Source organism: Homalodisca vitripennis, chromosome 3, assembly GCF_021130785.1.
Source record: "Homalodisca vitripennis isolate AUS2020 chromosome 3, UT_GWSS_2.1, whole genome shotgun sequence".
In the NCBI taxonomy this organism is placed as follows: Eukaryota; Metazoa; Arthropoda; class Insecta; order Hemiptera; family Cicadellidae; genus Homalodisca; species Homalodisca vitripennis.
Genome location: NC_060209.1, coordinates 119,118,294 through 119,141,796, shown reverse-complemented (window position 1 = coordinate 119,141,796; position 23,503 = coordinate 119,118,294). Strand labels below are relative to the sequence as shown.

The window sequence follows — 23,503 nt, the reverse complement described above, 5'->3', positions numbered from 1 at the left end:
CATTCCCTATATCCCTATATTAACCTAGGTACATTTTTTCAAGAACAATTACACAAATGTGTCTGAAATTTGGCAGACATATTTAATGCCTCATTATCCACATTTGGATACATAGATTTTTCTTTTATTAAAAAATGTATGCTAGAAATAATTAAAACTAAAAAACTAAGACTAACATATATATTCAAATATGTGTATAGAGGCAATCTAAGTGTGTGCCAAATTTCAGGTACGTATGTTAAGCAGTTCTTGAGGAAAATGTAGTTTAGTAAGAAAAAATACAACTTTCATAAAATGAAGAATAAAGTAAACATACTGTTTAATAATACTCTGCAGATTAGGATGGGTTGTTTGTTGTGCACCCCTTAAATGAAAAATGTTTCTCAGACAAAGCATGAAATTAAAAATTTTTAAGTGAATCTTATAACTTACATTTTAAATAGATTTGTTTTACCCAAGGAAAAGTAAATTAATATAACCTAATCCAAGTAGCCAGAAATATACCTCTACAGTATCAATCCATTATCGGATAGACAACTGCAGCCATTTTTCTATCTGGATCAACCCTTCCTCCAAAATTGATCAAGATTAAAACAATAAATAATCCCCAGTGCCAATAATACTTATAATGGGATCAAGTGTCCCAGTAGTTTGTGAGCTTTGTGGTTCTACTCTATTTCTAAACTTCTTCACCTCTGGTAAGAAGTGTTGGTATTACTGTTTTGAGTTTTCAGTGCATTACATTGGCAAGTTTACAAAGCTGTGGGATTCTTGTATGGATGTTTCTGTATGGATAAGTTTTGATGCATGTAGATATTAATACATTGTCAATTAATCATGGATGTAGACAGAGGGCACCAGCGTATTTTGACTTTTCTACATAATGTTTTTCTGATGCTCAATCAGTGATGAATGTGATCAACCCTATTAGTTTGGACTTAAAGATAGTAATGATACCAATATAGACTAAATCTTCACACTATGGCCCTACAGATTCAGAGTCAAAGTATGATGAGTCATATAAGGAGGATTTAGAGTGTCTGCTAGAAGGGCTTTGCTGTATTAATATTATAGCAGAAACAGTAGAAGCCATTGCAGGAACACTCATGTCTGTATAGGTAAATGCTGATGGTGAAACCCGATATGGATTCTAATGCAGAAGTGATTCACAAAATAGTGACTCATTGTAGTTGTAGAAATGAAAGGATGAGGGGGGAAATGCTCATCTTTTGTGCAACAATCTTGCAATACGAATCACACAATCTCTAACTCTAGTCAGAAACTTGGTTCACATTCAACGGGGTCCAAAACCTTCGTTAAACATAAGACTGAAGCAAGATAGGTGTTTCAATGTTTTAGTGGAGAGATGTGAAATATCACTATGTAGCAAAAATGCATCCATATTGAGAAGGCAAGAAAATTACCCACAAGTAAATAAAACCACACCTCTTGTGTCAAGAGGACTTTTAGGTATTCTACTTTTGACAATGTTGTCAGAAGTGTCCACCATATTGTGTTCACCAAAGACTCAAGAGTACAGGTACTATGCTGATCAGTACAAGGGTACGCTAAGTTGTGGCTATTTTGATTTCCTGATGGATGCACTTAGATTTAACACTTTCAAAACTTGGGGAGGGAAAGGAAAATCAGTTGCTTTTGCCCTAATCAGAGAAATATAGGATTTATTCATATCATCTACAAACCAAACACTTGTGTTAATATTGATGAACAACTATTCTGGCCTTTAAGGGAAAAGTTAGTTTTTAATGTATATTCCTAAAAAATCTCTGAAATATGGAATAAACATTGTAACCTACAAAATATATGGTTTATGTTTTGACATACTGTGTAAATGCACAACTCCTCGCAATATTTTACATGCCATGTATTTTTTGAAGGATTTTACAAGAACAATCTACAGGTCTAATCAAAATATTACACTTAACAAAATTGTTTCATGCACATTCTTTAAGTTAGCGATCTAGAACCAATAAACATCATCTCAGTATGAACTATTTAATGAAGTAAGTCAGAAGTCCTCCTCAAGAAAACAAATTAGAATTCCAGAAAATTTGATCCTGGAAATAGAAAATTTGGTAACACTTTTATGTTCTGATGTAGAAAGATCATTGCCTCTTTCAAGCTTGAGAAAATAAATAGTATTTTTAATTCTAATTTCCCATGTCCAGCCAACAATAACTGAATACAGTAAGAAGCCTGCAATTGTAGTGCTACAATTCTACAAAATTCTTTTTATGCTGTAGGCACTTTAAATCAAATATCTAGCAGCAGAACGATTAATTCCAATTATGAAATCCTATGTAATGTTCTTAAAACTTAAAAAAAGAAATCTTCCTTCCCAGGTGCAATTTTGATAAATAAGTGGACTAAAATCTCCTAAAATTCTGGTTGGAGTACCATCACAAATCAATAGCTACCATCCAATGTGAAATTCCAGATTTTCAAGAAAGACCACTCGCAGTTGAAAAGAGTCGAAGTATGAACAATTTGCATGTTTGATGAATCAACAAGCACATGACAATGGTTGTTTTGAATGTGTGTATAAAAAAGCACAATAAAAACAAACTGGTTTACAATCTCTTTACATATTAGTGATATAGTTTGTATGTAATTCAAAGTGTGGAAGAAACTGAATAATATATTATACAAACTTGTTTGAGAACAATGTTGGGATGAATTTGAAATAATTAAAAGCTAAATACTGCCTGTTGGTATTTGAGATAGACTATTATGTAGACAATGCAAATTTTGAGCAAATATTTCAAGCTACGAGTGCTATAATTAACACACCCATTAAACAGCACACAAACACTGACAGCATTGCAAACCTCTAGTTCTTGCATTAGTCATCACAAGATTGAGTGACATCATGTGATGACACATCTTGTATTCCCATTCAGCTTCCACATTATTTACCACAATTTCTGGGAATATTTGTAGATTTGATCGTCAATTATGATACATTCACACCACTTATTAATCAGATAGACAATCTTAATATAACTCAAAAATTATATATTTTTAAGAACATACACAGGGCGATGCCATGTACTTCATTATCTAGTGCCCATAGTTGAATAAGCTATTAAACTACTTCAAGATTGCTTTTATTGATACATTTACATTTGTAGTATATGCAAAGATCTATAGTATATGCAAATAATAAAATATCTGTTTAAATAGGCCATCTAAATACTATTTGATATTAATATTATCTACCGCAATATGTTCTGTTGAAACAATAATCTTAATCTGATTCTTTTTTAGGTCAATTTACTGTATTTCTGTCAAAAATTTATATGATTTGCATTATTTACTAGTATAAAGGTGATAATTGTTACATATTGTATATTTTATACAGTACATATCTATATTGATATGAATGTGGCAGTGTACCAGTATTGTAATGGCACACAGCTCCATGTAAGATAGATTTAAGAAGATGGAGGGAAGAATACATTGTGTTGTGAACATGTGCCGTATTATTTAAATCCTATTAAATCCTAATTAATAAGTAATAATTAAAATATCACCTAAGTGATATTAAACAATAATATTATTCTTAGCATCATCTTGCTTCAAGTCAGATACTCAGGATATTGTTCCTATAATATAGTCAGAATATCCTGACAGGAGTGTTAATATGCTTCTATATGTCCATAGTTTGTGATAATAATTTTGTTGTATGAATGAATTTGTATGATATATAATTAAAACCAATATGTATTGATTCAATTTTAAATAGAATATTGGATTGTAATCATAAAATGTTTAGTCACTTCACGGCACTTTTAAAAACGAAAAAGACTTTGTATTGTAAATACATGTGTTAATAGCCTCCACCTGATGGAACCTCAACAGTGAGTGAATAAGCATGTTATGGTTATTGAACAGCCTGTAGCTGATGGAATCACAATAATGAGTGAATATGCATGCTTTAGTTATTATACAGCTGATGGAACCACAATAATTAGTGAATATGCATGCTTTAGTCATTAAACAGTCTGCAGCTGATGGAACCACAATAATGAGTGTATATGCATGCTTTAGTCATTAAACAGTCTGCTGCTGATGGAACCACAATAATGAGTGTATATGCATTCTTTAGTCATTAAACAGTCTGCCGCTGATGGAAAAATAATGGGTGAATATGCACGCTTTAGTTATTAACAGTCCACAGCTGATGGAACCACAATAATAGATGAATATACATGTGAGCCTACAGCATCAGTTATCCAATGTTAATTTTCTATTTATATACCACAAAGTCAAAGTTGCAATCTTTCTCTGTATAAGTATACAGATTCTTATATACCAGACACTATGTATACAGTTATATCCCTACCTGAAGAAGTAGTGGGTGAATGGGAGTACTTTCTGAACTCGAAGGACAATGTTGTTGTAGTCGTCCTGAGACCAAAGCTCTTGCAGACATACAATGTCAAACTTGCCACTGCTCAGCACATCTGCAATTGCTGCCATTCTGTCTGCTCGATCTTTGGAAATACCAACGATACCCCTACAGGCCAATACCATGTAAACTAATATATTTTTCAATTGCTAAACATTAAAACATTAAGGTATTCCTATGAGCTGACAAGAAACAATTCTTATGCTATATTATTTTACTGTGTCGGAAGTGCTCAAAAATGTCTACCTCACCATGCATAATAGTGCTTTTCAATTTCAAGTGTCTGACGTTGCATACAGTTTACCACTGACTGGCTACTTTAATGACTGAACCCAAAATAACACTTGCTGATTGAATACTTTCTAACTTCCTATTATTTCTTCACACTAAATGCCAGACCATACATATCCCTATGTTAATCACATAGCATAAAGATGCCCTAAGATACAGCAGTGTTATCTGTTATCGCTCAACTTATTTGGAGTGTTTGCACAATGTTTTACAACTCATTCAAATGCTACCATATAATAAACTTTAATCAAACAGTGGGTAATCACATTCAATTACCAATAATCAGGTAAAATAGAGTTTGTGCAACTCTATTAGAGTGAACATTTAATAAACTGCAGACTTTAACATAATTTTCATCTTTGTACAATATTTTTAGTTCTGACTACTGTACAGAAAAACATTTGGAATTGTATAATATAACCAGAATCTTATACATTCATTACATTTGTATGATGTAGGCCCTATGTATAATTGTATACATTTCTAAAATAGCTCCCATGCTACTGTCGAACTGGGTGTTGGTTCAGTTAAGATGATAACACATGATAACACAGAGACCATGATAGACACATGATAGCATTGGAGAGACCATGGAGATTCACTTTGAACACCTGATTTAATTATAAGTGGTAAAATGAAATGAAATGAAATGAAAAATTCTTTATTTTTACAGGCAAAGTTAGGGCCGCATCGCCCTTTCTTACACTTAACATGTTGCAATGTAAAATTTAAAACATTAAATAAATATTACCTAAGAATAAATCAAAACATAATAAAGATAATAAAATAAAGAAATAATTACATTTACACAAAGTAGTGAAATTAATGTAATATTTTAACGTGTAATAATTAAATTTTAACACATTAATAAATTAACCATCTCTACTATTCTTAAAACATAATATAAATTTATATTTTTAAAAATACAAATAAATTAAAGTATTTATTGCTAAATGAACTTTTTCACACACAATCTCACATTCATCCCTCTGCCAGTGTCACGCCCACAGCATCTCAGACCGGAACTGCCCCGGCTAACCGTTCAAGATACATATCTTTCAGTTTCGCCACAAACCGGGAACTGCTATCGATGGAAGTAATTGTTTGGGGAAGGGCATTCCACAACCTACAAGCCATTACATGGAATGACTTATCAAACACTGCAGTCCTGTGCTGAGGCATTCCCAAAATGTATGAGCCAGAGCGAGTGCTTCTTACACCTACATGAGACACAGATTTAAAATATTCAGAAAAATATCTTGGAAAACCAAATTTCAATATTGAATGAACTAGTTTTAAAATTTTGATGGATCTTTGATCTTTTAATTTTAGAATATTTGACTGAATATGAATATAGTACGGTGTGATGTGCTGCTCCCGTCTCACATCGTAAACGTAACGTATACAGTAGTTTTGAGTTCTTTGCAGCTTCTCACTCAGCACTATGGTCATATCATTGATCACGGAGTTACAGTAATTGAAATGTGGAAGTACGAGTGATTTAGTCAAGAGCAGCTTGATATGTTCTGGTAAAAATCGTTGTAAACGTTTCAGTGAGTGAATAGATGCGAAAACCCGTTTACAAATCTCCGCAACAGCGTCAGTCCAAGTCAAAGTTGAGTTTATAGTCAAACCAAGATCCTTCACCTTGTCGTAGTATGGCAGGGTGTTACCATTTACAGTTAACGTTTCAATAGTATTGAAGTTTATTGAGTTTCGTAAACGAGAGTGACAAATAATGATTGGTTTCGTTTTTGCATGGTTTAGTCTCAGGCCATGATTTTTTGGACCACATAACGATATTTGTAATGTCACTATTGATTTTGGTGATACATTCATTAATGGAGTCAATTTTAAAGTGTGAATAGATTTGCTGGTCATCAGCATACATGTGATATGAGCTATGTTTAAGTACAGAGTGAATGTCGTTCACGTACAGTACAAATAATAAAGGACCAAGAATCGATCCCTGTGGCACCCCACAAGTAACAATTTCCCAGTCCAAAGTCATGTCATCCACTTTTACACACTGCCGTCTCCCTGACAGATAAGATCTCAGCCAAGTTAATACATGACTAGAAAACCCTATTAGCCTTAGTTTAGCTAGCAATACTTTATGGTTTTACGCTGTCGAAAGCTTTTGAGAAATCGAAAAGAGTGAGAATTGTGCCCTGCCTGTGATCCATAGCAAGCCTAATGTCATCCGTCACTTTTAAAAGTGCAGTTTCTGTACTGTGGTAATGAGTGATGTTAGTGTGTGTGCTGGAGAATCCTTGACATTATGTCCTAAGAATGATTACGATTACACATTACGAAAAAAAAAAAAAAAAAAAAAAAAAAAACTGTGCAAAATAAAGTTAATTTTTTAATACAGATATATTGTACTTTTATATTTAAAAAATAAGCAACACAGTACCCTTTCATATTTTTTTATTTCCTGACGTGTTTTGCCAATTATGTGCAATAAACCATAAACAAATAAAAACGTTACGTTCAGAATTACTTTCTTAATTTTGATATTTGTTCAAATATTGGATTAATTGAAATTGACTTGCATTGTATTGAACATGTTTATTGATTCTCTTTTACAATTAAAATATATGTGTAGTTGTTTAGATTATAATTTTTCTACCTTTTCCTGAAACTCAATAAATTCTGTTTTATTTCCTCATACTTTTATAACTGTGACCTGTTTTAAAGATATGTTCCACATAATTAGACTTCATACTGTTGCGTTATTAGACTTTTAAGGCTTGTGTTGTATATATTCCTTAAACTGTAACCTGAACTTTCAACATGTCTGACCACTGTAATAATTCTGAAAATTATTGCAATTTATTTTATAAAATCTAGATTTTTGTAAAAGTCATTTTGATTTATGGTTATTTTTAACTTTTTATAAATAAGATGAAAACAGTTATTTCTTGTTATATAACTTGTGGTAAATATAGATTTTTCAAATGTTTTTCGTGTTGGTGTATTAGAGTGGTGGTGCTAAAAGGTATACAGGTATATCCTTTTTCTTGTTTGTTTTCATTAATATCAACATTGGTCCATTGGTTTTACCAAAGGTTAGTTTTATTTTTTTATTATGTTGGGACTGTATCCGTTTTTTATTGCTAAGTTTATAATTACTTTCTTCTTATTTTCAAACTCAGATACATGAATTAGATTTTTAGTTTACCTGTTTTTCACCATTGAGTTAAATGCTGATATTTTATGATTCCAAGGATGATTAGAAAATGTCGAGATAAGAAGGTTGGTTTTCTTAATATTTTATTTTAATGATTACCAATTTCGTTTGTAATTGTCAAGTCAAAAAATTTGATTTTTTGTGTTTGAATTTCTTTTGAAATTTAATAGTGTTAAGTATCGATTTTAAAAATGTTGAGAAAACATTAATCTATTCTTTTTTTTCTCCTTCTATGCCTCTTATTATCTTGAAAGAGACTTAAATATCATCCTGTGCCAGTAAATTACTTAGTGGGTTATCACTATTGATTTTGTTCGTTTCTAATTTATGCAAAAAGATGTTTTGTAATAAACCTGACAGAGGGAAACCCATAGCTAGTCCACTTCTTGTTTATAAAATCTTGTATTGTATCTAAAATAACTTTGGTTTACTGTAATTGTCAGTTTAATTATTTCTTAAACTTCATTTTTTGTTAAAGTGTTTGTTAAATGTTTAGAAAAAACATTGGCAGTCATGCAAAAAATTAACTATCAAAAACTAGTGCTTTGAGAGGAATTTTTAGCACAAAACCACAACTATTGAGTTCTTTGGTCATGTATGACTATTTTCTGGGACAAATCCAAAATAGACATCATCGAATAAAATAATAATAAAACAATGTGTAAAAATATATAAGATATATATATATATATATATATATATATATATATATCTTATATATGGTGGTGAGACAGACCAGCTGCTTGTGATGTATAGCAACTGAACCAAGAAACCTACCTTCTTTGTTTTAACGAAAACCCCCAAATTTCAACCCCAAAGAATTCTGGAAAATAATTATTAACACCCAAAACGGTACTTTTGGGAAGGTAGGGGTAATTTTTGAGATTTTCAAAAATAGATATAAATGTAAGTAAATGTTGGTCTTACCTCATTTTAAAGGTATCTCTATTCAGTATTAATTTTAACAAAGTTTTAATTTATTTTGCATTTTGTATATAGAGTGGTCCAAAATGCCAAAGTTGTACGGTTTCAGTTTTATTTTTTTACTGTTACCTCGTTAACATTTCAGCACATCCAAATTGGTATCCTAGGTTACCAAAGAAGTACTCTTTCTAAATACGTACAGTTGTTACTTTTCAGCAAACATCCAAGTTTATTTTTTTAAATAATTCAAATTTTTCAAAATTATAAACTCATTTGAAAACCTAAAACATTCAAATAGCCAGATATGACCTTCATTACACTTACCAATAGATCTCTTAAAAATTAAAATTTTATAGTATTTAAAAGTTTGGCTATATCCTGGATGATTAAGAAATTGCACCAAAAATACTAATGTTCAAGTTTTGCTGCATTACAGCGTTTTGAATTCTGTATTTGCTGTAGGTGCGTAGTGAAGTTTTTTTACTTTTTCTCTATTAGATGTTGTAATTAAAGTTTCTTGTAGTGTACATGAAATCCCCATAGGTAGAAATCCAGGCATGTCAAATCAGGAGATCTTGAATAATAGTTTACAAGATCACATCTTTCGATCCATCTTCCTGGATATTGTTCATTAAAAGCTCGCCTAACGTTTAGTTGCCATAAACGTTACTTCAGCTCCATAAACGTCACTTTAGCTCATAATGAGCCATATATTAGACTAATTGTGCAGCCTTTTTATTTTATTTTGTTTTAGACAATGCTGTTCTGTATTCATCCATTCAGTTCTATTATTCAGTAATGTTATGAACTACTTCTATAATATGATTGTTAGCCGATTTATTCTTTTACCAGTAGAAATTGGTATAATTCTGAAAGGTGAGACACAGTTCAATAACACGTGTTTTTTTATTGATTATAAATTAATAGTTGAGTTACAGTAGAGCATAAATATGGATCATGATGTTGATTTACCATCTGACACTCTCCGGGAAATGTTACATTGTGACAATGAAGATAGTGTTTGGTCAAAAATGAGAAGGAGCCTGGAGTTCACTCTGATATGTGTTTGAACAATGTTAGTTAATAAAAAAATTCAGACTATCTAAATAAAAATAGTTTTTTTTATGACCATAAAAGTGTCATGGACAAGGATCTCATTGCCACACATGAAGTGCCTTATTATACTAGTTTGCAACCGCCAATTTATGTAAGCAAAAGACTACGCTCATAAAGGTAAGCTGTATAGTACTTTACAATTGTATGTAGATGACTATTTCGTTTCCAGTTAGAAAAGGTCTTTTGTTTGATGCTTTGTTGAAAGATTTCATTCAGGCTGAAAGTAACTTAGGCCAATTATTGTCATTAATATCATGTTTTAACAAAGCCAATAGTTTTATGTTTTGTTAAATAGTTCAAAAAAATAAATTATTAATTTATCTATTACAATAAATTTCTTGTATTTCAAAAATAATATAATTTGTAACTGAATAAAACTGATGTACCATACAAATTTTATGAAATATTATCTTCATCTTACGACACATCAGATTAGTTCATAGATTACCTAAACAACCTGTTGATCCAAAAGTTACAACTTTACAAATATTTCTCTATAATCACAAGAACATTAACTTAAATTGGTTTAAATCGATGAAAAAGTTCAACAATATTAATTTCATCTTACTTTCCTATATTATGTTTCATTTAAATTTTCATATTTATCAAACTAAATTAATCATTTCATATTTGTTCATTTATTACCTTCAGAGAAATTATGTTAACCTTAAAAAGTTTATTGAATTGCAAAATTGTATAAAAACAGATTTATCAATATGAATTGTTATCTTACTATATGTTAAAACAAGTGACAGTATTTATTAATAAATTTCAACAAAAATTTCAAACATTTTATTGCTTTTTCTTAGTGAAATAACAATAGAAGATTACAAACTGTAGTCTATTATCATAAAATAATTAATGGTATTTTAAGTCCTACTATTTTTAACTAAATGCCAATTTATGTAGTCCTAAAAATATATGGAAAGGTGTATTAAGCTACATATATTTTACAGTTGTACATAGTTAATTATTTAATTTCCAGTCACAAAAACTGTTCATATTTTATTTGATTCGATAATTATAAATTACTTATTATTAGAAAATTTATCATTTTCTAACATAAATATTCTCCTAAAAATATCATTTTAATTTATAAAAATACTATTTTGAATAAAAATTAGTATTGTTCTTAGTTTAATTGTGATTCATTATTTTCTTGATTACTAAAATTTAAAAAAGTCCTTAGTAAATACGTTTACGTTTATCAAGCAGAAAATGAACAGAATATGGTTTCAGGTGGTAAAGTGACAGAGGAAACAAAATTTAGTCGAACCCGACTTGGAAACATGGACAAGGAAATTTTGAGGGAATGAGATAACCCGTAGTGGCACAGACAGTGGTCCGTTCAAGCTGTGGGGCCCGTACAGTTGCAAATAAATACGAGCCGCGTGGCAGATAGCCCATGATCTAAACGCTGGTCAATTCAACTAGAAAGAGTTAATCTTACATAGTCTATTCTTAGCCACATTATTATGATAGTAAATAAGTAACAACTTTAATTTTTATGTTCTATTTGTGTGAAATTAAGATTTGAGAATGTTAATATCCTTTTTATAACTAATACTAATTTTTGAATTTGGACCATTCTATCAAAATAGGGACAAGACTAATAGAAATTAAAATCTATAAATGTTTAACGTATAAATTTTCTGTTTGATAGTGTCAAATAAAAAGAAGCCAATACTGTAATTGATTTTTGTTTGGTCAGCTTGGAGTTGTTTTTCAAACTCTGGCTATTTAAGCAGTCTTTTACACTTTTTTTATAAAGCTAAGATATGTTTAGTTGTTTTTGTGTCCTGTATATAACATAAAAAAACACGGTCAAGCTTCAGTTTTAGATACAAAATATTTAAAAGAGAATAGTTTGTAATCTAAATCTAATGAACATAGTGCTCCTTAGGTTGATAAAACACCTCGTGTTTAAGTTATAATAATATTATCAATTACAAATTAATTATAATGGAAAACTATAGTCTTCTTTTAAGCTATAATATAGAAAATTTTAAAATTATTTCTCCAAAGAAATCCAAAATTAGTAGTAAGAAATAATTAACAATCCTTCTAAAAAAGAGAATTGCATAATCGTAAAAAATATTATAAATACGACAGTGGGTTTATTTGTTACCCATCCACATGTAAACTATTCAACCGATTGAACTGAAATTTTACATGGACATTCATAGAGTCCCTGCATAACATATAAGCCTATTCTTATTTGGAAAATCACTCTGTACTAGGTCTCACTAGTCTCTAAAGTTGTCATGGTCTCTTAAAGTTACAAACATAGCAAACAAATATTGTTAATTTAAAGAGTCTCTTAAATGAAAAAAATTAACTGTTTGTGTAAACATTGTTTTGTGACAACACAGCCATAAGTTCAATTAATTTAACCACTATTTTAAATTTGTTTACATTTATATTGTCAAAGCATAGAGTAAGCTTGCTAGTAAGAACACTTATTAAAACCATTTTTTGCAACTGCTGTTGAGCACAGAGTCAGAAAATATCCAGATAAGAAATTTAAAAGTTTTAGTATAACGGTACATTTGAGCAAATATTAAGAATACAATACTTGTTCAGTACTGTTCACTCAAACCAAAAGTGTTAATACCCGTGCAAAGCCTCAGGTTACTGCTAGTTTTTCCATAAATTACAGCTGTTCCCAAATTGGAGGTAAACTGCTGCATATTTTACTAATTCCATTCCATGACTAATATATGAGGTGAATTTACAATCAATAAGTAGTTTAGGTTCTGATTCAAAGATTTTTTATTTAGATTCATTATTCACAGATACAAAATTAAAATATATCGGTGAGAATTTCCTCTTTTGTATTTGTGAAGAGTGGGTTTTTCATAAGTACCCATTATACAAGGGCTATTAAGAAAGTAAAGAACGTTTCCACCTGATGCTGCCTAGCACCTCAGTCAGCGTCCAGCCGTGACAATGGCTGATAATCAATTTATCCTTAGATAATCAATAAGGAAACTGGTCGTTTAATTAAACAAAGCACTCCAAATTTACCCATCAGTGCTACTGAGTTTAACAATTATTTTGTTAATGTTGGTAATAGCAACCAACAAGGTTTTCCTATTGATACAATTGCAACCCCACTTGAAATTTTACAGTCTGGTAAACCTGTAAAGGATCCTAAACTGTATTTTAAATTTAACTTTGTAGATTGTGTAACTGTGAATAAATGTATAAGTAGTCTAATTCAAAGGCAGGTGTTTATGGGCTTTCAAATTACATTCTAAAGAAGTTAGGTTTAGTTTTGCTCATTCCTTTAACAATTCTAATCAACTGGAGTTTTTCGGAAGGTGTTTTCCCCAATTGTTTAAAGATAACAGCTGTAAGTCCCATTTTCAAAAAAGGTGATAGGCTCAGTGTAAATAATTACCGTCCAATTGCTCTTGTGCCAGTAATATCCAAGCTGATAGAGTCCATTGTTAAGGATCAGTTAGAAACCTATTTTGAAACAAACCATTTTCTCACTTCTGCTCAGTTTGGATTTAGAAGAGGATTCTCTACCATTAAGGCGGTAGAAAATCTGGTTTTCAATGTTACGGAGGGTTTTGAACACAACGAAGAAACTAGAACATTACTTTTAGACCTTAGTAAAGCTTTTGACCTTGTTCCGCATAAAGAACTTCTAGAAAAGCTTAATTTCTATGGCTTGGAGAATGTTGAATTATCTTTTATGAAATCTTATTTGGTATACAGATCACAATTTGTAAAACTTGGAGACCAAAGATCGGACCTGAGGATGGTGACGAGGGGGGTTCCACAGAGCTTTCTCCTTGGTCCCTTCCTTTTCATAACTTTTGTTAATGACTTACCTAATTTTCTTCCAGAAAAGTGCCTTCTTTATGCCGATGACACCACACTTTATACATCTAGTCCTGATCAAGAACGTAATGAATTGGTAATTAATTATATGAAGGAGAGTTGTGATCTTTGGTTTTCATCCAATAAGCTTATCTTAAATAATGATAAAACTGAAGAAATCATCTCTTTAGACAATTTACAATACTCTTTATTTACGTATTCATTGAGAATAGTACATGAATCAAACATTTTTTTTATTTTACAGTCAGTTTGTTAAAAGAAGAGCTGGTTGTCAAAAAAAATTTAAGTTTAAGTAAATCTACTTTGCACAAGACAGTTAAACTTCTTGGAATTAATTTGGATTCTAAATTGATGTGGGACATTCATACAAAGCATTTATGTACTTGCCTTTCTAGAGTTTTATTTCTGATCCGTAAATTAAAAATGTGTACTCATTTAGATTTAGTGACCCAAGCTTATTATGCATTTTTTCATTCACGTTTACTTTATGGTATTACTCTTTGAGGTAATTCCAGTGGAGCTCAAGAAGTTTTCATGTGGAAAAAAAATGTGGTCAGGTGTATAAAAGGTCTGGGGGATAGAGATTCATGTCGAACTATATTTCCTGAGCTTAAAATACTCACATTACCTAGTCTATTTATCTTCTACAGTCTCACCCATGTCAAGGAAAACTTAAATAGTTTTATTTCAAGAGGTTCAATCCACTGTTACAATACCAGAGGTCAAGATCTATTGGATGTAAGATATGCTAGACCGAGTAAAACCCAAGTCTTTTAGCTTTGTTAGCTTTTAACTTTTTAATAAATTGCCCTTGAACATTAGAAACCTTCCAATTAACGCTTTTAAAACAAAAATTAAAAATTGGCTGATTAGTCAAGCATTTTATAGTGTAACTGAATTTGAAAATGGGAATTTCTATTCTGTAAAATTGTAATCCAAGATATTATATAAATATGTGTTTTTTACTTGAATCTTTATATTTATTTGTGTGTTTAATTTATTTATAGGTTCTATTCATTTATATGTTTTTAACTTATTACACTTATTGTTATACATTTTAAACGTAGATTTACCATATCTTATTCACTTTTGTTGACTATAGATGTATTCTATTTGACCAATTTAATGTGATATGTAACCTTTAATAATCTAAGATTAAGGCTACACTAAGGCTGTGTAAGTTTGACTATGTCTATTGCAACTACTGTTGATTAATGACAATAAACATAAACATATTTCATTTAATTTCATTTCAAATGGAAACATATCGCACTGGTTTTTTTTCATATTCAAATTTGAAATGTGTACTACAATTAATTGAAAATCCTACCAGTTGTGAAATGCAGGCCTGTGATTAGTTTTTTGTTGGCAACAAACTAAAACCACTATAAATTCATTGGGAACTGTGTGAAGTGTATGGGAACAACGTAATGACTGAAAGTTCTGTCAGGAATTGATGCATTAAGTTTAAAAAATGGCAGAACAAACCATTCATGATCAAGAGAAGAGTGGATGTTTGAGCAATCTGACTGACGATCTAGTTGCCAAACGTTGACAAAAAGATTCGTGATAACCGCCGTTTCACAATAATTGAGCTTTCTCTATGTTTCCTACAAGTTTCACGGACTTCATTGTTTGAAATTGTTTCATAGAAGTTAGACTACCACAAATTTTGCACCAGATAGATGCCAAAAATACTTATAGATCACCATAAAGAACAAAGAATGGGGTAGCCTTGACGTTTTTGGAGGCCTACTACAGTCATGGTGATGTGCTACTGGATCGAAACGTAACAGGAGACGAAACCTGGGTGAAACATGTGAATTTTGAGACATGGAGTGGGGGCACTCAAGTCCCCCTAAAAAAAAAAACCAAGGAAATCTTTGTCAGCAAGGAAAATCATGGCAAAAGGCCATGGTTCTGGGACAGGCAAGATGTTCTTCTTAATGATTTTCTTGAGCATAGTACAAAAATAAACTCTGAGCGGTACTGCCAACCATTGCAAAAACCTTACGAGAGCTGTCCAAAACAAGCACAGAAGTAAATTGTCATCCAAAATGTTGCTTTTGTATGACAATGCCCAACCTCACATGGCACAGTCCTAATCTTGCTACAAGTAATTTTCACTTGTCCCCAAAAATGAAGAATTGGCAAGCAACAAAGAGTTTAGACAACAATGAAGAACTCCAGGTACACATCACTGAGTTTCTGAGATTACAGGTGTCGAAATTCTATGACAGGAATTTAAACTGCTATGATAAAAGTGCCTCAATTTGTATGATGATTATGTAGAAAAGTAGTATTTTAGCCCCTCTTTCACATGTACGTATATAGTAAAATGTTTTTCTTGTACTTGTTTTTTTTTTAAATTCCAAAACGAATACTTTTCTGAATACTTTTTGAAAGCCCTAGAGTATATGCCTCTACTAATTTAAAATCATACTTATTTGGTTTTGTTGTGGATATATTTACACTTTGTTTGTTATCTTCACAATACAATAATTTATTTACAGAAAAATACACAATGTAAGCTAAACTTACATCCGTCTCTTTAACTTAATTTCAGAAATATAATTATTCTGCATTAAAATCCTAATTTGAAGAAGAAATATTGTGTAGTAAAATAGGACCCCAGACACAACTCAACATATCACATAGTTTGAGAGTCACATACACCCTATGGTGTTTTTGTCTGAGGTGGACCCTCAGAAGGCAACTATGTCATTGTTTTTAGAATGCCCAAAAAGGCTAACAGAACTATGGCAGGTTTAGGTTCTTGATAATGCTGTAGGGACATACAAGGATTATTCAATAAGTAACGAGACAAATTACTACTGCTAAAAAAACTGCTGAATTGATCTACAAGAAATTTTTTGGACATAAAGTTTGGCAATCTTGTGATAACATCTGATAATTTTCAATCATATTCTGTAAACAGTCTCAAATATACTCAGGTAACAAAGGCAAGTCCACTCAAATCAGAATTTTAGTAGCGGAAGGTGAGAAAGGTAAAATCCACAAATGTTAAAAATGTATGGAAACAATCTATTGAATCCTTTAAAAATGGGTAAAACAGTTTCAAAGTAGCCGTACAAAAGGTTCTGATGAGATGTGCAGTGGACGACCGGTTGAATTTAGGACTTCCTCTTTCAAATCTCAGATTGAAACATCAATTTGTGACAATGGTAAAAATAAACGTGAGTGTTGGAATTGTACATAAAATAATTCACAACAAAATGCAGTACAAGAAAACCTGTGTGAGATGGGTGCCAAGACAACTCATGGATGCTCACAAAGAAACCCAGCTTCAAATCAGTCAACAGTTGAAAAATCTATATTTGACTGAAGGAAAATTTTTTTGAAAACAATATTGTAACATATGATGAAACATAGATCCACCACTATAGGCCAGTCAAAATGACAAAACCTTGAGTGGAAGCATACGACTTCTCCCACTCACAAAAATTCAAGACCCAGCCATCCACCAGTAGTCATGCTTAAAGTATTCTGGGATTTTCAGGGGCCAATTTATTGTGATTTTCTTGAGGGCCAAAGAACAATCAAAATACAGTACTATAGTGACATGCCAGAAAACAAGATAAGACCTGCCTTTCAAACAAAATACTGCAGGCTCTTGACTGAAGGAGTGATTTTGTTTCTTGACAACACTCATTTATACTTATGACATAGCTGACGAGAGAAACTGAGATGGAAGATTCTTCCACATCCTCCCTATAGCCCTGGTCTCACCCATCAGACTTCCACTTCCATCTGTTTGGATCCCATAAAGGTCAACGAAGGAAACATTTTCAATTGAATGAAGAGGTAAAAAATCAGGTGCAACAATGACTTCAAGATCAATCCAGAGTTGTATGTCAAGGGCATTTACAGATTAGCAGAAAGATGGGACAAATGGGGATGAGATGTATTAGTACTGCTGGGTAATACACTATGTTGAAAAGTGATCATACTGTCATAAGTTTCATACTGATTGAATAAACCATTTTTGAACAGTAGTAATTTGTATTTTACTTACTGAATGACCCTCATATTAAAAAATCTGGGCATACTGAGAGAACAGCCATACTAAAAAAAAGCCATTATATGCAGGAGTAAATATGCTTAACAAACTACTAGATGATTTGAAATTGAGGAACCCTTTTACCATGAAGAAGTTATTAAGGAACAGGCTGCAAGACATGGCTTTCTACACCATGTACAAGTTTTTTCCTTAGAGGGACCATGCACAACAACAAAGCTATTGTTATGTAACTAAGCTCGGCACTCGAGTGCAATAGTGAATCCAAGAACGCTGCAGTTAAAGGGTTAATGTTTTTTAAACGATTAATTCTTTTGATTTGTGAAAGTTTGATAGGATTTATGGTTTTATTTTGTATTTCGTACCATTAATGGCAATTTAGAAGTGTAATGACTACTAAAGGAATTAGAAGTGGGAATATTCATTAACCTAACCAGAGAAGATGCCGAATGCATAGAAACGTCCATCATCCATTAGGAGATATTGGCAAAGAAACAAGAGTTTTGGAAGTGTCTTTTTCTCGATTCAGGTTTTATAGGAAATAACACAGTCAATGAGTTGACAACTGGAAATAACTTTACTATAATAGCAACTCTAAAACAAACAAAACAAAATCTGCCTCCAGAAATAGTGAATAGAGACAAAGGCCTTTGCACAACAGTCTTTTTGCATTTCAAGAGAACTGTATGGTCATCTCTTATGTATCAAAGAGATATTGAAATGTCATCCTGGTATTTTCTAATCATGATTCTAAAATCAAGTAACAAATAAAAAATACGAAGATAATATAAAAAGTAAAACATTTTAAAAACCGCGCTCACGCCTTGACCATCAATATCAGCCAAACAACCTCAACAAATTATCCGAGTTAAGTACAATGATGAAATAGAAACAGTATTATTCAAATTCTCAGAGCTCTATGTCATGGTACAGATTTTATGAAAAGGAAGTTTTGTAGTTGTCAAATAAATAAATAAATCTTTAAAATTATGGTATTATTTTGTAACTTGCTGACAATGTTCTTACATATAAAGTAGTCATTGTACAGATGTTTGGCATAACAGATATATTTGGGCACATAAATTTTTAAATGAATTTTTTACTTTTTGAATACAAAACAATTATTATAGTCCACACATATATATATATATATATATATATATATATATATATATATATATATATATATATATATTGTATACTTTTAGCCCATTTAATGATCAAGAAAGTTTTAAAATTCTTCACTCCACCTTTTAAATTAGCAAAATTACAAGTAATTGTGTCCATGTGTAGCGAAACAGTGCAAGCCTACTGCCTTAATACCTGGCAGTCTACACATCTACCCACATCAATGGTTCTGGCAATAAACTAGCACACCTTGACATATGACTTACAGCCTGGCAGTATAATGATCAACTATATTTTTATGCATGTAATATAAAATCTCTTGCAGTAACTCCATTTTTGCGTTGTTCATAAAGTGTTTGATAATAATCCAAAGATAAGACATAGGCTACATAATAAAGCATTTTTTATCAATTACAATAGCCTAAGTACAATTTATAGTTTTTAGATTTTTAAATTTCCTTTGAAATTGTGGTGTTTTCTTTTAAATTTTGTATGTAAAAACAATCGTTGATGTTTGTTGCCATTGAAAACACTTTTATTGCATATTCATTTCAATAAGTAAGTAATAATAATAAGGAAGTCCCATGATTGTCTATTTAAATTTATCTTGTCTGGAGCTAGATTCATTCACGGAATGTGTTAAATTTTATAATAGTGGTGGGCAACAGTTTTAAACATTTTCCATTGTAACATAAGAAGTTTTTCCAAGAATTTTGATCAGTTAATTTATATTTGAATAGCATATTTGAAAAATTAGATTTAATAGTTCTGTCGGAGTCTTGGTTGAGGGGGGGTGAGGAATGGGCGGGGATTCAAGGTTTTGAACTTTTAGCTACTGAGAAACAACGGAATCAAAAATGACGGACTAATTATTTTAGTTAACGACCGATTATCAGTTACTACCACTCAGATAAACATTAGGTGACGTTTAACGGCCTCAGAATGGACTTTACCTTATTAAATAAACAATATAAATATTCTTGCTGTGTATAGAACCTTTGATAGCGACTTGAACTTATTTATAGACGAACTAGAACACTTTTACGAAGACATAGAATGTTCCAAAACATGCATTTTTCTTGGTGACATAAATTTGGACTTATTAAGAACTACAGAACATAAGGACAGATATTTAAACTGCTTAGAGGGTGCTGGACTTAAGCAATGTATTGATAAACCTACTAGAGTAACTGACGACCGTGTTTCCTGCCTGGACCATATTTTTGTAAGACATTTTAACATGGATCATGTGAGAGCAGCTGTGGTCCACACTGACATTAACCGATCACTACAGTACTGGCCTGACTATCTCGGTGTCCACGAGACATTACTACCACTGACCTCTGACAATACGCCTCGTTCTTACATCAACTACACTCTTCTCACCGACAGCCTGGCTCGTGTCGACTGGGCTCCCGTGTTGAGTTGCGCTGATTGTTGACTCCTGTTCCGAGCTATTTATAAATATAGTTTGCAACACTATGTCTACAGCTAAAAGGAGAAATCTCTAATAGTACCACCAGACTTAAAAAATTAAAACCACTGGATAACTTCGGCATTAATTAAATTGATTCGGCGCAGAGATAAACTTAGTAAATCTGTAAAAAAACAACCTTTTAATTTACAATTTAAAAACCGATTATAGGAATCTCAGACATCAGCTCAGTAGCTCTATAAAGCGAGCAAAAAGAGATTATTATCGCGATAAAATCGATAGGTCAAAAAATAATCCCAAACTATTCTGGTCGGTAATAAATGAGCTAAGTGGAAAAATTAACAAGAATTCTTCCTTTCCTATAAAAAAAACATTTGCCAGCGGTTTCTGATATTACTTCCGATGTAATACAGAAATCTGCAAACAGCTTTAATTCTTTTTTTGCAAACGTGGGGCAGGAGTTAGCGGATGCAATCGATTCGGGTGGGGTGCCGATTGTGAATGACGCTGACTATAGACTAGACTGTGAGTTTACCCTGAACACTGTGACTGAAGTGGACGTTGTACGTCACGTGAACGCACTGCGGTGGGGGGCTCTGCGCCCGGCTTTGATGGTGTCTCTGCTGATGTTCTCAAGGCAAATATTCAGTTCCTTATTAAAACCCTTGTGCCATTTAATTAATCTTAGTATTTTATTGGGTGTCTTTCCTAATACTTTTAAAATGGCTAAAGTGTTTCCTTTATATAAATCAAATGAATTTACCAATAAAAGTAACTTTAGACCGATTTCCTTACTCAGTGTATTTTCCAAGATATTAGAGCGAATAATTAAAGAACAATTAGTATCCTATCTTAATCAAAACAATATCTTGAGTGGGTGTCAGTATGGGTTCAGAAGCGATAAAAATGTAAACGATGTCCTATTTGATTTAAATAAAGAAATAAATGCTTCTATTTCAAGAGGTGATCGCTCAATGCTTGTTTTTCTAGATCTTAAGAAAGCTTTTGACTCAGTAAAGAGAGACAAAACTAATTAACAAATTAGAAGCTATTGGAGTTTCGTGGAGGCCCCCCTTGCGTGGTTCTCAAGCTACCTTAGTAATAGATTTCAATTTGTTTCTGTCTGCGGGGTGGCTATGTGATCCATTGTCAGTGGACTATGGAGTTGTTCAAGGAAGCACTCTCGGACCAATTTTTATTCTTAATTTACATTAAATAACATTTCGAAAATAAATTTAAACGGTAAACTTTTTTTATTTGCAGATGACACTTCAATTTTTGTAAACGGTAATAACTGGTTAGAAGTGCAAAGGAAAGCTCAGAGTGACCTCATGACGTTAAAGAAATGGTTTGATCAAAACATATTAACGCTTAATATTCAAAAACAAAATTCTTGCCAATATCTCTTCGCTCTATTTCTGACTACCATTTGAAAAATTTGACAATTCATAGCTGTGGGAAATTTTATGAATGATTCATGTACATGCGAAAGCATAGATAAAACAATAGCTTACAAATATCTAGGAATTATTTTTGATCATAGGATGACATGGTCATATCATGTAGATTACTTAGTTAAAAAATTATGCCGATTGATTTTTGCTTTTCAGACAGCTGAGCAATGTCCTTGGTGCAAGTGAGATAAAGCTGGCGTACTACGCTACATTCAGTCTATGCTATCATTTGGAAATATCGCTTGGGGGGGAGCTAGTAAAAAACAACTCTAAATAGCCTGTTTTTATGCCAGAAACAGTTGCTAAAACTTGCTTTTCACAAAAATCGTCGTTACCCCTACTGACACCCTATTTGTCAAGAATTATCAATCCTTACAGTTCGTCAGTTATTTTTATAAAATCTCTCATGGTTCACATCTTCTCACACTTTCACTCTATCTTATCTTTTTTCAGAAATTCCCCATTCATATATAACACCCGATATGCCCGTGGACACAGGAATAGCCACTTTACAACTATATAGATCTTTCTCCACAACTAATTCGTATTACATATCAAAATATACTATTCAGAAATATTTCTAGATTCTTTCACACGCTTATAATTTCTTTAAACGCACAATCCTTGTCAGTTTTTAAAAAATCGTATCAATGAGTGGCTATTGCAATTAGGCGTATCAGAGGCGGAGATCATTATCACTGCGGGTACAGGGGACCTGACCCTTGACCATGACGTTTGTTACTATTACTAACCGAACACACACACACACACACACACACACACACACACACACACACACACACACACACACACACACACCCCTATCTCTCTCTCTCTTTCTCTCTCTCTCTCATCTCACTTCTCCATAAATTGATTATTTGAGTTTAGCAGCACATAACCATTTTTATTTTGTTTCCACCGCTTGATTAAAAAACAGTCACTTACACAGTAAAATTCAAGTAGCAATAGACATATAATCCCCCTTTATCTTTTTTACCTTATTTTTACTCTACTACTAACATTCCAGCGTTTATTTAAATTTTATGTTGGCGGCTAGATGCAACTAGGCCTACGCACAGGCAGATTGCCCATGTAGGCTTTCCAGTATTGTTATTTTCATTGTGCTATTCGTTACATTTTCTTACATTTCTTCTACATATATGAGCTGCTGTATATATAATAATAGCTATTTCATTTTAAGAACCAATGGTATATATGTTACATATAAACTGCTGGAATAAACGTTATTCATTCAAAAAAAAAAAAAAAAAAAAAAAAAAAAAAAAAAAAAAAAAAAAAAAAAAAAAAAAAATTGCAACTCAATAACCTTTGTTCTCTTCATCAATATGTATTCACATCTCCTAAAAACCTCAAAGTGCAGGTTTTCTTGATTTTGTTCATAATTTATAAAAAATTACCTAATTTTTCAAAAGCTTTTATTAATACTTTTTAACGCTTTTAATGGTATTATACAACATTTGCAGAGTGCATTACAGATTTTGTGAAATTAAATTGAAATTCATATAGCTTAAGATGTGCTAACAAATACTCATGAAAACATTTGTATTCCTAGTTCTTTTTGAGTTAGAACTATACATTTTTTGTTTCCAATCTGTTTGATGTTACATTAATTTATTTA

The 23,503-nt window shown here is 31.8% G+C and overlaps 1 protein-coding gene across 1 annotated transcript in view; it reads right to left on the bottom strand.

Moving 5' to 3' along the window:
- Positions 1 to 23,503, bottom strand: part of LOC124357418 (putative neutral sphingomyelinase) — a 59,624-nt gene that overhangs the window by 32,429 nt on the left and 3,692 nt on the right. The window contains 1 exon segment of the mRNA XM_046809209.1: positions 4,367 to 4,540. Coding sequence (XP_046665165.1) covers positions 4,367 to 4,540 — 174 coding nt within the window.